The sequence below is a fragment of the Sebastes umbrosus genome, chromosome 23 (assembly GCF_015220745.1).
Source record: "Sebastes umbrosus isolate fSebUmb1 chromosome 23, fSebUmb1.pri, whole genome shotgun sequence".
Lineage (NCBI taxonomy): Eukaryota > Metazoa > Chordata > Actinopteri > Perciformes > Sebastidae > Sebastes > Sebastes umbrosus.
In genome coordinates, this window is record NC_051291.1 from 11,362,936 (window position 1) to 11,379,152 (window position 16,217).

Genomic DNA, 16,217 nt, shown 5'->3' on the forward strand with positions numbered 1-16,217 from the left:
TGGTATCTAATCAAGCACAAGCAGCATCATTTTCACTCTTTGAAATGTCTTTAAACCCCAAAAATAACATCATTATCATCTGTAATGACACTATGTAAAAAATAAAAGGGGGTTGCATGCCTCTTACCCACAACTTGCGTACGAGGAGGCTACACCACACCCCCTGCTGAGTACACATTGGTGTCTGCCAACAATAACACATGGCGATGCCAAAATAAAAAACACTTTATGCCTGGCCACCTTGTTTTTACTCCAGGTTGAGCCGGACCACCCCGGTGCTTGAGTCCACTAGACATTCCAGGCACTTGAAGTGTTACCCGTCAAATCATTACAGGTACTTTGTGGTCAGAAGGCTTTTTATTTTCCCGCAGAGAGCAATGTGTTTTATTAGCGGTAAACTAAACGTGTTGCATATGACATGGTTGGAATGGTGATTTCAATTGATGCGTTCATGTGTGGAAATACCTCTAGAAAGGGGAAAAACCTCTAGAATGAAAGTTTGTTTAGTTGGCATGCCATTTCCTGAAACGAAAAAAAAAAAAGAATAAGTCACCTCTGTTTTTAAAATCAACAATACACTAGGAACTAAGAAGAACGGGTATATTTCAGTCAGGAGGAACACAAGTTCATCTTAATCACGACTAATGACAGTACAATGAATTCTTGAGTTATGTCCAAAAATGGGAAAGAATGGGAAAAACAGACACAAAACCAGCAATAAAACTATCTATAATATGGAGATACAGTCTTTGGTTTGTCTATAATCCTATTCATAATATTTGGTTTTCACTACCAACCTGTGGAAAATGCATACAAAGAATGAACAGGGTGCAATTCAGTCCATTAAAAATGAAGTAGCATGGACATTGCTGGATGCAGTCCATGGGAAAACTGCAGCGTTCCAGGTGGCAGCCTACCAGGCTGGCACAGGAGAACCAGGTGTTTGGATTTGGTAGCCTAACTCAGTGGTTCCCAAACTTTTTTACATCAACGACCCCTAAACTGACACAAAATAGACCACGGTGACGGACCCCCATTTAATACGATTTTGTCCCAGGGTCCCCCATCTGATAGGATTTTTGCTTTGAGATGTTTTATTACGGAAATTGTTTGAAACCCATAACCAAAACAGTCATACATTCTGTAACTGTGCTACTCATGGATGGAATCAGAGTGAAAATACATTAGTCCGCTTTTTAGACCTTGTGGACCCCTGGAGGTCCCCGGACCCCACTTTGAAAACCACCGGCCTAACAGGTATGAATGACCTCTTTCTTGTCTCTTTTGTATAGTTTTCCAATATCTTAAAACACCATATGCTTATTTAAATTGTCACCTATGGTGCCTTCAATTTGTTAGATATACCTGATTTTCTATTCTACCATTCTATTCTGCTTTTAATGTGTAATTATTGTTGTGTGTTTTATATATTTATGTTGTTTTATGACAATTTTTACTCTTTGGGTTTCTATGAAAAGCGCTCTAGCAGTAGAAGTAGTAGCAGCAGCAGCAGCAGTAGTAGTATTCTAATGGTTTTGTTGACTGATGATGACATGATTAAGAACAACTCACATGAAACTACATGGACATGGTTGATAATATGACTTTGCAGATAGGTCAAAAATCATCATTTGTTTTATATAAAATGAATGAATGGAGATTTGTTTGATTGCTTGATATCTTTATTAGTTCAAACTCAGAGGGTTGAAATAAATAAAAACTCCATGATAATCACACACAAAAAACAACAACAACATCTATGTCCACGGCTTTCAGCACTATACGGTTTATTATGAGCTTACTTCATTACATTGATTGCACGAAATGTACAAAACCAGTATCAATGAATTTCACAGGTTACATGATGAAAGAGTTCAGTATCCATAGTCTATATTGAGCTGGAAGAGAATCTCCATGACAACTGAACCATCTCCATGACAACTGAGCATCTCCTACTGCTGAGAAAGGCCAGGAGATATGGTTAAAACCATTGCAAACAACAAGTAAATTGTATCTTGTGTTGAGATTTTGTAAAGCTATTCATCTAATACCCTATATTATTGTTATGAATAGCCTGCTGACCCTATTCAAGTGCTATTAGTATACTTCTTTTAAACTTCAAATAAGAAAGTATGCTTTCAGTTTACTTCTTATGTACTTATCCGAGATATACTTAACAAAATTATACTTAAGTTTACTTAGCTTATACCGACAAGTATACAGAAAAGTCTAAGTGTACTTGGCAAGTACACAGAAGAGTCCAAGTATACTTGGCGTATACTGAAAAGTATATTTGGCTAAGTACTATAAGTTAACTTAAAGAAAATGTACAAGGATACTTGTAGTAAAAACTATTAAACAAGTAGTTTACTAAGAGTACACTTTAAAGTGCACTTTCATAAACTAAAAGTGGGCTACAAGTATATAACTAACGGTATACCTATAAGTTCACTTGTAGTATAGTTAGTTGCAGTACAAAATACAACTTGGATGTAAACTAGCTGTGTACTCAAAGTTTACTACTCTTACATTTAATATATATATAGATATAATATATCTATATATATATATATATAGATATATTATATATATATTGTACTTTTACTTTCAATACTTAACCAAATTTAATATCAGAAAATTACTTTTGATACTTAATTACATCAAAATATGAGATGCATTAAAATTTTACTCAAGTAATATTCTAATAGGTGACTTTAAGTTGTACTAAAGACATTTTCTGGTTAGATATCTGTACATTTACTCAAGTGTGGCTTTCAGGTACTTCATCCATCAAAAGTATACTTAAAAGTATACTTTTAAAAACTAAAAAGTGGGCCAATTTAGTCCCAAGAAGTATTGAAGTAGTACACTTACAAGTATACTATTAGTACATTGATATGGGATGATGGAGAATGACTCCCACCCCATGCAGGATACCATCTCAACACTAGAGAGCTCCTTCAGCGACAGCTGCAGACTTTAGTCTTATCGTGTTGATGGTTTCATGACCAAATCTCAGAAATACTAATTCTTAGATGATGCCTGATCTGGGTGAAGTAATCAATAAATGTGGGGAAATGGTTATCAATATTTTTTACATTAAAATGAAGTATACTATCAGTACTATGTATTAATTTTTTTGTGTTTTTTTTTCTAATATTTGCACTTTCTCTAATAATATTAAAACTGTTTTTTTTTTTTACATATTTTACAAGGTTATTTTCTTTTCTTTCTTCCATTTGAAGTTTAAAAATGTATATATCAGTAATATGTATAAAAAAAAAAAGAATTTCCCTCCGGGGATTAATAAAGGTTCATCTTATCGTATCTTATAAAAAACAATTAATAACAATATATTGCAATATCAAAGGATAAATGTAAAAAAAAAAACCAAAAAAAAAACCTCTCTCTCTATGAAAGTGCTTAGCTGGATGTTATGTAATATTTTCAAGTACTCTTGTCTTATTTGGTGTACACAGTCTAAGATTATATATAATAAGATATACGATTATAATATGTCATCACTATCAGCTGCTGTACATCAATAACAGACTTAATACCTAAACTAATACCTGGGGAAAAAGGTTTATTTTTCAGATAGAAACTATTATGTTATTGGAACTAGTGACATTTGTTACAAATGGAATAAGATTATAATATGTCAACACTATCAGCTGCTGTACATCAATAACAGACTTATATTCAGTTTTAATACGAATGGAAAAGCTCCCTGGTTGGATTTGTACCTAGGATATTGCAATTATATGAACCTTCTGGAGCAATAGGACACAAGTATTTCCACAGCTTAATTCATTGCGACCGCAAGGATGCTGTCTCCACCTATTTGTTTGGATAGCACATGCTTAAATGATCTAAGAATTAATTAAAGGATTAATACATTCCTTTTTTAAATCTAGCATAGATTTCCAGTGATATCACACCATTACTCACTTACTGCAATTATATGTACCTTCTGGAGCAATAGGACAGCCCAGGTACTTTAAATTCCAGTTGTTTAAAAGCAAGTTTTAGGAGAACAGTCATTGGCTTTATCTATAGATAATTAATTTTATTTGTGTGAATATTTGCACTGGTGTTGTTAAATCAACCATTCTCTGTGCTTAGAGTCTGCTATAATGAGAAAAAAAAAAGAAAAAAAACTCTCTCTCTCTCTATGAAAGTGCTTAGCTGTATGTTATGTAATATTTTCAAGTACCCTTGTCTTATTTGGTGTCCACTCTCTATAAGAGATCACCCTACTCACTCTCTCTCCTCTCATAATCTGTTGATGATGACGTTATACTGCAGCTCCTGAGCTCCCAAATCTCGCGAGATTATGGAAAACAATCTCTCTCCTCCTCCTCCCTCCCTTCCCACGCCCCAGTGCGCTGGCTGTGGGATAGTGGCACTATAAAGTATATCCTCTCTCTCTCTCTCGGAGGAAAGATAAGAAGCAGCCCGAGACACAAGGAGGGGGATGAAGATGGCGGACGCCAAGCAGAAGAGGAATGAGCAGTTGAAGCGCTGGCTGGGCTCGGAGACGGACCAGGAGCCTCCGGTCCTGAAGAAGAAGAAGACGAAGGTGAAGTTCGATGATGGCGCCGTGTTTCTGGCCGCCTGCTCCAGCGGCGACACCGAGGAGGTGCTGCGAATGCTGGACCGGGGCGCCGACATCAACTACGCCAACGTAGACGGTCTCACCGCCCTCCACCAGGTCTGTGTTATTATATTATATTATATATATATATATATATATATATATATATATATATATGTATGTATATGTGTGTGTTTACGACACAGATACCGCTTTGCTGCTAGAAACTGCTTCTCCTAGCAACACCTGTCAAATGGAAGCCATTCCCATCCTGTTGTTTACCTTCCTACCGTCCTTTTTACACGTCCTTTTACATTACAACATGAACACATTGGCTTTTCTCTGAGCTTTTTAAACTCAAAACAAGTGCTAACTGTGCCCTGTAGTTTCCAGTGTGTAATCCACAACATAAAGCAAGTTAAAGGACTACTTTTTTGTAGTAAACTAGCCTGAGTCAGTCAGTGGGGTGCAGTCTAATTGCTGGTCTGCTGCTACTTCAGATTCATTTTCTATGTTGTAAAATACCTTTAAAAAAGACAATCAAATAGTGTTTTTATAATGCTTTATTGATATTGTTGTCATGCTAGTATCTTAACGCAAATGTTGTCATTGATTAAGACACTCAAAATGAACTCCATAACGATGGCTTGCTGTATAAAGTGGTTTTGTTGATAAACCCTCCACCTCCACCTTTTACATTACACATGAACACATTGGCTTCTCTCTGAGCTATTAAACTCAAAACATGTGCTAAATGTGCCCTGCAGTGTTTCAGAGTGTAATCCACAATAATAAAGCAAGTTAAAAGCTTCCAGGAATACTTTTTGCCCCTGAGTCAATCAGTGGGGTGCCGTGTAATTGCTGGTCTGCTGCTACTTCAGATTGGGTCATTTTTGTACATGTTATAAAATACCTTCAAGAAAGAACAACAACTAGTGTTTTATGATGCTTCATTGATTATTGTTGTCTTGCTATCATCTTAACGCAAATGTTGTCATTGATTAAGACACTCAAAATGCAAAATTAACCCCATAACGAGGAAGTTAAAGCACTACTTTTTGCCCCCCCCCAGTAAAGTAAACTAGTCTGAATCAGTCACAGTGGGGTGCAGTCTAATTGCTGGTCTGCTGCCCTTCAGATTCATTTTCTATGTTGTAAAATACCTTTAAAAGCCAAACAAATAGTGTTTTATTATGCTTCATTGATTATTGTTGTCATGCTGGCATCTTAACGCAACTATTGTCATTGATTAAAGACACTCCTCCAGGTTAAATTAATCCCATATAACGATGGCTAGCAGTAAAAAGTGGTTTTGTTGATAAACCCTCCACCTCGTCCTTTTACATTACACATGAACACACTGGTTTCTCTCTGAGCTTTTAAAGTCAAAACAGTGCTAAACATGCCCTGCAGTGTTTCAGAGTGTAATCCACAATAATAAAGCAAGTTAAAAGCTTCCAAGTCTACTTTTTGCTCCAGTAAACTAGCCTGAGTCAGTCAGTGGGGTTCAGTCTAATTGCTGTGCTGCTGCACTTCAGATTCATTTTCTATGTTGTAAATTACCTTTTAAAAAGTAGTAAAATAGTGTTTTTATGTTTAATTGATATTGTTGGGAGTCATGCTGGCATCTTAACGCAAATGTTGTCATTGATTAAGACACTCAAAATGGAAAATTAACTCCATATAATGACGTCTAGCTGTAAAAAGTGTTTTTTGTTGATCAACCCTCCACCTCCACCGGGCTGCGGCTACTCCCTGGAAGGAAGCTAGAAGCTAACTAGCTACAACGTCATTCACAGGCTAATGTCATCCTTTTTAAGGCTTTAACCTGTACGACATTTATATACACATATACATGAGTTGACAGCAGTGTTTGGTGTGTTAGTTTAAACGTGATAAAGTGGTGAATTATGTAATTGCAGTCATCAGAGAAGCGGAGTGGATGCTAACGCTACATTAGCAGGAGAAGCTAGCTGTCGTTAGCTTGTTATGGAGCTGTTTAGCTCAGGCTTAATTCATTCACTGTGTAGCTTGAGAAGCGACGAATTTGACGTTTGTTGGCTGTGTTTTTGTGGTGTTAAAGGGGATCACATGTGTGCCAAGTGCTTTTGCTATTTGGCTGCACTGTCAGCTAACTATTAGCCTGCTAACCACGGTAGTACTCTGTACTTTGAAAGCCAAATAATGAAAATGGCAGCCAGTTTTTGCTCAGTAGTGTCAGGTGCTGGTCTATGTATGAGGCTTTTGGACACTATGCATGATAAAATGTCTGATTTACAAGCTTCTTAATACACCAATCATGTTATATAAATAGCTAGTAGGTGCAGTTACTAGAAAGGAGGGTACCTATGTGGCCAAATAGTTTGATTCAGTGATGTGTACTGTACATACACTAGATTTGCTTACAATGAAATTTGGAACTACTTAAGTGTCATTTGTGAATACGTCAGTCTAGTTAGGGATTCATTTGTATTGTCTACTACCCACTTCATTATCTGCTATGCACCAGATGTGACATCTCTCTACTATTTACTGTTAAATAAATAAATAAATAAATAATGAAAATGGCAGACAGTTTTTTGCTGTTGTTAGTCAGTAGCGTCAGGTGCTGAGGCTTTTGGACACTATGCATGATGAAATGTCTGATTTACAAGCTTCTTAAAACACCAATCAAGTGATATAAATAGCTAGTAGGTGCAGTTACTAGAAAGGAGAGTACCTATGTGGCCAAATAGTTTGATTCAGCCATGTGTACTGTACATACAGTAAATTTGCTTGGTACCCAAATTACAGCAATTTCATTGTAAGCAAATCTACTGTATGTACAGTACACATGGCTGAATCAAACTATTTGGCCACATAAAATAAAATCTAACATGAAGTGAAGAGGAGAGGGATAGTCAATCGATAATTGTTGGTCTTTTTTGAGGACTTTGTCGTGATTTCCTTTTTGATTTTAGACATTGAACTCCAGAGCATAACATGACATGATTTTGTGACATTTTTTTGCATTGGAAAAACCTGTGTGGCCAAATAGTCTGATTCAGCGATGTGTACTGTACATACAGTAGATTTGCTTACAGTGAAATTGCTGTAATTTGGGTTTACTTAAGTGTCATTTGTGAATACGTCAGTCTAAGATAGGGATTCATTTGTATTGTCTACTACCCACTTCATTATCTGCTATGCACCAGATGTGACATCTCTCTACTGTTCAATAAATAATACCTGGGGAAAAAGGTTTATTTCTCAGATAGAAACTATTATGTTATTGGAACTAGTGACATTTGTTACAAATGGAGATGGAATAAGATTATAATATGTCAACACTATCAGCTGCTGTACATCAATAACAGACTTATATTCAAGTTTTAATACGAATGGAAAAGCTCCCTGGTTGGATTTGTACCTAGGTTATTGCAATTATATGTACCTTCTGGAGCAATAGGACAGCCCAGGTACTTTAAGTTCCAGTTGTTGCTGGTGGAAACAAGTATTTCCACAGCTTAATTCATTGCGACCACAAGGATGCTGTCTCCACCTATTTGTTTAGATAGCAAGTGCTTAAATGATCTAAGAATTAATTAAAGGATTAATACATTACATGTTTAAATCTAGCATAGATTTCCAGTGATATCACACCATTACTCATGCACACATGTCCAGTGTTTGTAAGCCTGAGTACTGCTGAGTGAACCACCTTGCTACATGGCACGTTTCTTGTCCAAGACTTTGTTACTATTAAAAGTTTTAAAAGCAAGTTTTAGAAGACCAGTCATTGGCTTTATCTATAGATAATTAATTTTATTTGTGTGAATATTTGCACTACTGCTGTATGTAAATCAACTATTTCCTGTGCTTAGAATATGCTTTAATGAAATCTGGAATCAGCATGGCCCCCTGTGCAAGCTCATTGGGTGGAAATGTTGCCTTTCTTTGGGCTGATGTCCAGGGATGAGCTAGAGTGAGGAAAGAATTTGCAGTGCCGCTCTCCAGACCTAACCATCTCTGGAGACGAGAAGCTGCCGTGTGTGTGTGTGTGTGTTGTAAGCCAACATGTGATCCAGGGGTTTTGGGGTCATATAAAGAAGGTGAGACAGGGATGTCTGTTTTAAAGTGCTAATCGCAGGATTTCAGCAAGGTCAAGGTGATGATAGTTGGGATGAAGTGAAGAGGAGAGGGATAGTCAATCAATCATTTTATGTCTTTTTTTGAGGACTTTGTCGTGATTTCCTTTTTGATTATAGACAATAAACTCCAGAGCATAACATGACGTGATTTTGTGACACTTTTTGCAATGGAAAACGCATACGTCACTGGTCATTTTTCATTGTTTCATTTTGTGCAATGAACCGCACTGCCTTATTGTGTTGAATGACTGACCTCTGGCTTTGTTGTGAAGTGTGTCATGTCGTTACATGAGGGCTCACTCCACACTGGGTGCAGCGATATCGCTCCCAGTGCTGGTGACCGTCGCAGGGGTTATAAATACCACCGCCACAAGTTCTCCAAACTGGGTTTCAGGAGATGATACTAAGTTTGGGTATGACTCAGAGTCTGTAGCTCCGCTTTGTAGTGAAGCCCTGGCATAATCTCACATCGAGGCTAGAGGTTGATGTGAGTCATGGGCCTTCTGTCACTTAAAAAATGACTTGTTGCAGAAGGGACCTGTAAACATGTTCTCTTCTGTTGTTGTCTCTATGATGTGATTCATGATGAAGACCATTACAGGCCCCCTTGCGCATATGGACGTCGTTAGGGAACAGGGATGCGGTTTGGAGAAATAACCAATAATAATCTGCGACGTCTGCAGTTTTTGACACCGGCCTGTAGAGCTGCAACAATCTGTCCAGCTTCGTTGTCCTTGTTCTGTTGCATTTGTATTCTGTGTAAGTACACTGAGAGATGCAGTCAATTTGATGGAGTCAAATTCCTTATATGTATGTACTTGGCAAATAAAACTGATTCAATTAATCGCTTAGTTGTCAACTATGAAATTAATCGGCAACTATTTTGATAATCGATTAATCAGTTTTAGTAATTTAAGGGAAACAAATTCTCTGATTCCAGCTTCTTAAATGTGAATATTTTCTGGTTTCTTTACTCCTCTATAACCGTAAACTGAATATTTTTGAGTTGTGGACAAAACGAGACCTTTTGAGGATGTCATCTTGGGCTTTGGGAGGCACTAATCGACATTATTCACCATTTTCTAACATTTTATAGACAACTAATCAAGAAAATAATTGACAGATTAATCGACAATGAAAATAATCGTTAGTTGCCGCTCTACATTCCTATGTGAAGAGTGTGACTTTATATTGCTTTGCAATTTCAAAATACAATCTTGTGACATGATTGACTGAGACATATACACCCAAACACAGACTGCATGCATTCAGGCGGACGGTAAAGAGGATGTACGAGTGAACGAGGGCTTCAGTAGACATGTGGAGATTCCAGATCTTGTCGTCGGCTAAACTCGTCTCAGAGGGTAGCATTCCTAGTCCTGTCGTCCTAGCCTGTGCATTCCTCACATGACAGTCGCTGGAAACCATGGCAAAGAGCGAGCAGAGCAGACATTCCTCAGCTGTCACCTAAACCCCTCCCCTCCAGTCATTCCCTCTCTGGCTTGCCTCTCTCCCCATACAACGCCAAGGCCCAGCTGACTGTCGCCCACTGAGCTCCATCAAGGCAATTAGCGTGGAGGTAACCGGGGCTTGTCGCTTCACACAAGAAAATCTCCACGCTGACCCACACCTGAACTTTTTGTCTTTTAGCGTGCGTGGCCTTTGCTGATCCCCGGGACCGAGGCGACAAGACTCAGCCCAGCTTAACATTTAACATGTCAGAGTCGGGTATTACAATGCCTTTGCTCTGTTGACATTACACACCCTCATTACGGCCCTGAAGTCTATGAACATTATCTTGCACTGTCTCCATGACAACGACTCAGGGAAGGTTTGCTACTTGTGTTGGTGGATTTGCATGTACAGAGTGGGAGTTGCATAACAGACTGAGCAGAGAGAGAGTCTTTGGCAGCGCTGAAACGAGAATCAATTTCATGGATTTTGTAATGGAACAATTATAGCGCATGTGGTGGAAGATGGTGAGGTGGCTGTGTTTCTTTTCATCCAGACCAGTCATATTAACACATTACATAATTGCTGTGGATCTCTTCGCTACAGCCCCCAGCCCTGCAGATTCTCAGCTGTGCCCGAGGATTGCATTCGGCCAGTGAGAGGAGCAAAAAAGAAATGCCTTTCACATGTCCCTGTCCTCCTGATGGAGGCATCATGGCATCCTCTTATAGCCTCCTGACTTTCTGCCTTAAGCTGGGGACGCACCGACCAGACATCAAAAGAACTAGCGGCGACGAAGGCAGCCTATTGCGTCGCCTCACTTCGCCTTTGTTTTGGCAAAAAAAGTTGCACTCGAACACACCGCAAAGATTACAGTCGACAGCCAACTACCACGTATGTTCTGCGCCAGCGTAAGATGAAATAACTCTCCACACCAGCAGGTCGCTGTAGTCTGTATTCGTCATTCAAAAAGGGAAACCGGAAAACCGAGGGACGGCGGATATACAAGCCGTTGTTATGATACGTACATGAAATAAAGTGCAGTTTGCCGACCATTTTCACATCACTCTCACTCACCACTTAGCTCAGTTAATGCCCATACTGTCTTCAGACATTAGCACCTTTTAGATGAAATCTACTTTCACATTAAGGCTGGGCGATACGGCCAAAATCTTCTTTCACGATATAGGTAATTTCATATCTTGATAACGTTATATATATATTACAATATAGCATGTTTTCTGGTAATAAATAAATAGTCTATGTGAAATAACCACATGGTAAAGTCTATTTTTGTATACTCCTGTGTGAATTAAATACTTGACAAATGAAAAGTACTGATAGTAGATTTCAGTGAAATTATAGAGAAAAAATAAATAAATATAGGCCTAGCCTATATCACGATAAAAACGATATATAAAAATATATATGATACACATTTATATATCGTTTTGACGATATTCATCATATTGCCCAGCCCTATTTCACATCCCTCTTCTTGCAAAAGGTTGCACAAAGCCTTCAGGTTCTTTGTTATGATTTAAGGGCACCATACAGTAGCAGCTAGTCACTCATGCATTTCTAACATATTGTAATGCAGAATACATTAAGATGCAACTCAATAATTCATGGACTGGAATCTAGACAGTCTAGATGTTATTGTTCTTTGTCTAGCACAAATAGTTAACTGCCAGTCCTCCTTTTAATGTGATTAGCTATCGTCATGTTTCGGTAATTAGTTGTGGCTAATATTTTGACCTAATTACTGTTTGCCATATGAGTTATGATTGCGCATTACTGGTAATGACACATCTGTGTTTGATAGTCAAATTCTGGTCTTAAAGTAGAAGCCTACACTGACTCATGTAATTTGTTCACTGCATACAAGACTAATCATAATCTAGTTTCTCTTTTAGCCTCTTGGTGTCATTTTGATGAATCATCTGCTTCTCAAACAGTCTTGAGGGTACAGTAGAGGAAATATTGTTGCATCATGTGTTTCTTAACCACATGAGCCAAAACAGGTCTTGATCTTGCAGAAGTGAGTTGTAACCTATCTATTGAGTTCAAACAGATGGAAAAAAAAGAAAGAAACCATGTCTGGATTAATATAGATTAAAGCCAACCAAACCTTGACACCACAGCAGAAACAATGCAGTTAGATTAAGAAATGTTTTATTAGATTATCTGCCAGTAAAAATCAGTTGTAGCTAATTTGTTTGACCAGTACTGAAGGTGTTAAAATGTGTTGAACATTACACAGCAAGCACCAATGGGTGTCATGTCCCTGTGAGCTGCTTTGGGTGTTTTGAGCCAGTGTAGTTGGACTGTGGAAGCACTCATAAGAGATAAACATGATGTCCTCAATTTAATACATAAAAGTAAAGGTCATGATGCAATGCTGAATTCCAGTCTGCAGTGAATCACTGTGGCGCTATTGTAACTGCAGAATGCCTGATGACTGAGAGCGTTAATTTTAGAATTGGAGCAGCAGAACATGTATATATTACCTGTGTATAATTGGCAGGTCTCTGCTTGGCCTCGCTCCCTGTTTCATTCAGCCGTACTACCAACCCTATAATCAACAGCAGGAAGTCCTCTGCGCGCCAATGCTTTGCAACATGCCAGGTCATCTGCTGATTGTGACACGTCGGTGTTGTTTCCTTGCACAAGTGTGTCATGATAACCCGTATGATTTTTGAAAATGGACGGCCACTGTTTGAGCTAAATGGTTTGGAAGGATTGTACTGAAACAGAAACATTTCTTACAGTGTAGTTGATCTGAAAGGGGAGTTTCTCATTAGAGCGCCAACTTTTTTGATAATGAATTCATCGGTTTGAGTATTTTTTTTAAGAAAAAAGTAAAAAAAGTTCTTAAATGTGTATATTTTCTGGTTTCTTTACTCCTTTATGACAGCAAACTGAATATCTTTGAGTTGTGGAAACACTGATCGACATTTTATTGACCAAACAACTGATCGATTAATCGAGAAAATAATCAACAGATTAATTGACATGGAACTTTTCAAGAAAGGACTGTAGTATCGATTTCCTCTAACACTAAACTCATGCATGGCTCAGTTCTGGTCTGCGTGGATCCTCTACATCCCAACTCTCTTTATGACACTGCTGTGGTAATGCATAGCGTGTATAAAATGCCAGGCATCCCTACCAGAGGATCTGGAACAGTGATGGTTCTCTGAAGTATGTCAGGTGAGCTGTGCTGCAGGTTGGAACTGGTTTACCTGGGGTCGTAAGGAGAATTCCTCAGTAGAGTAAACCTGCTGCCACGTAGGTGATCTGCGCCTACTTGACGGCAAGGCTGTGGACACGGACTTGACCTTGCCCAAGAGCACATTTGATGTGGTATAGGGGTGGATCTTTTTTTATGTCCCATGATATAATTACATTGCCATAACATGGCAGTGCTGCTGTATATCAATTTAGGAAAATGAGAAATTGTTTTCAAACCAAAGCCTGCCATGTTGTATCTCTTCCTTTCTGCTGAATGCGTTTTGTTGATGTCAGCGTGTGCCACTGTTTGTCACCCATCCATGAGGTAGTAGCTCCTATCGCTACATCATAGGATGATTTAAGAGGCTGAGGAGAAATAACTAGGGCTGCTATGGTTGGGTACCCACCGGTACCTTTTTTTTTTTCGGTACTTTGCTTTCTCTGTATTAAATGAATGAAATGTAATTTCAGTTGTAAAAATAAATCTTCTCAATTTCAACATTATTCATTTAGAACATTTTACACACCACACAAAATGAACGTAATTCGGTTGGTACTCTTTAAAGTACCGACTTCGGTACCCAACCCTACGGGCTGCCCCCTCTTAGTCGATTAGTCGAGTAGTCAGTCGTTTTGGTCTTATTCGACTAAGATTTCTTTCGTATGAGCACATCTCTGGTAAACACAAGAGTTAAAGTGGTGCTTTTGTGTGATTCTCCGTGAAGAAACTCAGTTTTACAGATTGTTAATCGATTAGTCAACAAAATTGTATGAGTGTTAGTCAACTAAGAATGTCTTTGGTGGAGGACAGAGCTAGAAATAATTCCACATGCAAACATAATTGCCTGTTTGTGTAAAACCGATTGGTAAAGGAACCTGCCAGGTGCCATAACAGATTAATGCCCAACACTTGCTTTTCCCCTCTGCCCCCACTTCTCCACGCCATGCATAGTATTGAGCTGCTGTGAAATGTTTGTGTGATGACTTCAGCTTGTTTTTTTTCCCACCCCGTGGCACTATAGTGTCTGTCTTCTACTTCAGCCAGGTTCTTCTCAAAGCCATCCTGCTGTTGTTTGCTTGGCGGCAGTCACATGTCTCACACTGTGAGTGTTTTTTTTATGAGCTGTTTTTGAACTGAAAACACCTGGACCCAGAGACTATGAATTCCTCATTGTCTTACAGAGCAGCGAGTACAATTAAGGCACAGAGCGCGTGTCCATTTGTTGTCTGTGGAAGGGTGAGGTTACATTCTTTCCATTTATTTTCAAAATGGCTGCATCTTCAGCTGACGACATGACGGGTAGAGGTGAACATCTACACTTTGTGTTATTGTTAAACCAGGAGATGCACAACATGATATCCATAGCATTTTCATTGTTGCTTCCTCCTGTCTCAGAATAGCGTTCTATATAGCATATACTTTCAAAATAAAGATGTGCATTACACAATCTGGCATATATCACCAGTAAAAACAATATTGTACTGATAAAACATTGGCTTTTAAAGCTAATATCAGCTGATAGGATATAGCTAATATATTAAGGGCACTTTCACAAGCCATATGAAACGAACCATAGCAGAGGTTGAACCGCACCGCAGAGTTTGATTAAAGCAGACTAAATGTTGGCTTGTGAAAGCGCCCTTAAGTATAAGCCTCTTCCTTTACACTTAATTGGCATTGATTTTTGTTAGCGCTGATCCACGAGTGACCATGAGATTGAATGAACCTGCTGCTTGCTGAGATGCTGCTGCCCCATTAGTGTTCTTGTGAATAAGCACATGCGAGTGAAAGCTCTCCCTGCAGATAAATAGCAGTGTCAGTAAATGGGCCCGGACCATTACAGCCTGAGTACTTGAGTGGCTTGTGATTCAAATGGACTTGTGTAAGTATGGCCTCTGTGTTAGCTAGAAGGTGATGTTTTCCCTATTAGTAGATCTGTTTTTCATATTTTGAATAATCCAAAAAGCTTTTAAATCTGGTTGCCCGACAAATGCCCCACACTGGACAAAAGATTCAACTGACAAGCTGGTGAAGGAAGATAAGTAGGCTTTTCCTTCTGGTGCCATACTACATATAGTCAAAAATATGGTTAATATGTATGATAAATTGTCAATTATACTCTTTTAATTAAATCAACTGAGCATCAAATTTGATAACAGATTGAACAAGCGCTTGTGATAGAAAATAATGATGCTTTTGTTAACCCAAAATGGATAACAAAAATCATATGTACAATTTTAATATCAAGACTGATTGCACAATAAGACACGATGTCATTACAGTGTCCTCAAACAAGATTTTATCTCCATGTTTTATAGAGCATAAATGTCAGGTCACTGAGTCCAATCAAGCTGAGATGTTAATAGACTGTTAAATGAATAATTAATGAACCACAACCACTCGTGCTACGACACAGTCTAGTTACGATCCTCAAGGTCTAGGCCCTCGGCTGTTTTATGGATCACGTTGAGTAAAATCCCGGTCCACTGTGCAGGAATCTCATTCAGTGATTGATTAATTGATGACTGATAAATCATAGTTTTATGTTTACTGTCCGTCCAGAGTGTATCAACTGACATTATGTGTCATCTCTGAAGCATCGGTTGCACTTGATGCGCGTTTTAAGTAGCTGACATTGATTATCGATCATTAATGTGGCATCATACCCATCATATGTGTCTTATTCAGGTTGTTTAGAAGGACAGTAAAAATGGATGCCCTTATGTTGTGCATTTTCAGGCCCAGATCTCAGTGAGGAAGGGGGGTATTGCTCGTCTTTGCTCACCGAGGTGGTGATGGTAGG

General features: G+C 38.5%; 1 protein-coding gene across 8 annotated transcripts in view; it reads left to right on the forward strand.

The window, feature by feature from the left end:
* The first annotated feature begins 4,370 nt into the window (after positions 1–4,370).
* ppp1r12a (protein phosphatase 1, regulatory subunit 12A) overlaps positions 4,371–16,217 on the forward strand; it is a 57,295-nt gene continuing 45,448 nt past the window's right edge. For 4 of the 8 annotated variants that reach the window (XM_037759982.1, XM_037759983.1, XM_037759985.1 and 1 more), the window contains exon 1: positions 4,373–4,714. In XM_037759982.1, the coding sequence (XP_037615910.1) occupies positions 4,478–4,714 (237 nt within the window). In that variant the 5' untranslated portion in view covers positions 4,373–4,477. Of the gene's footprint in view, positions 4,715–16,217 lie in introns of all 8 variants that reach the window. The other 4 variants (XM_037759984.1, XM_037759988.1, XM_037759989.1 and 1 more) reach the window with 3 other exon arrangements.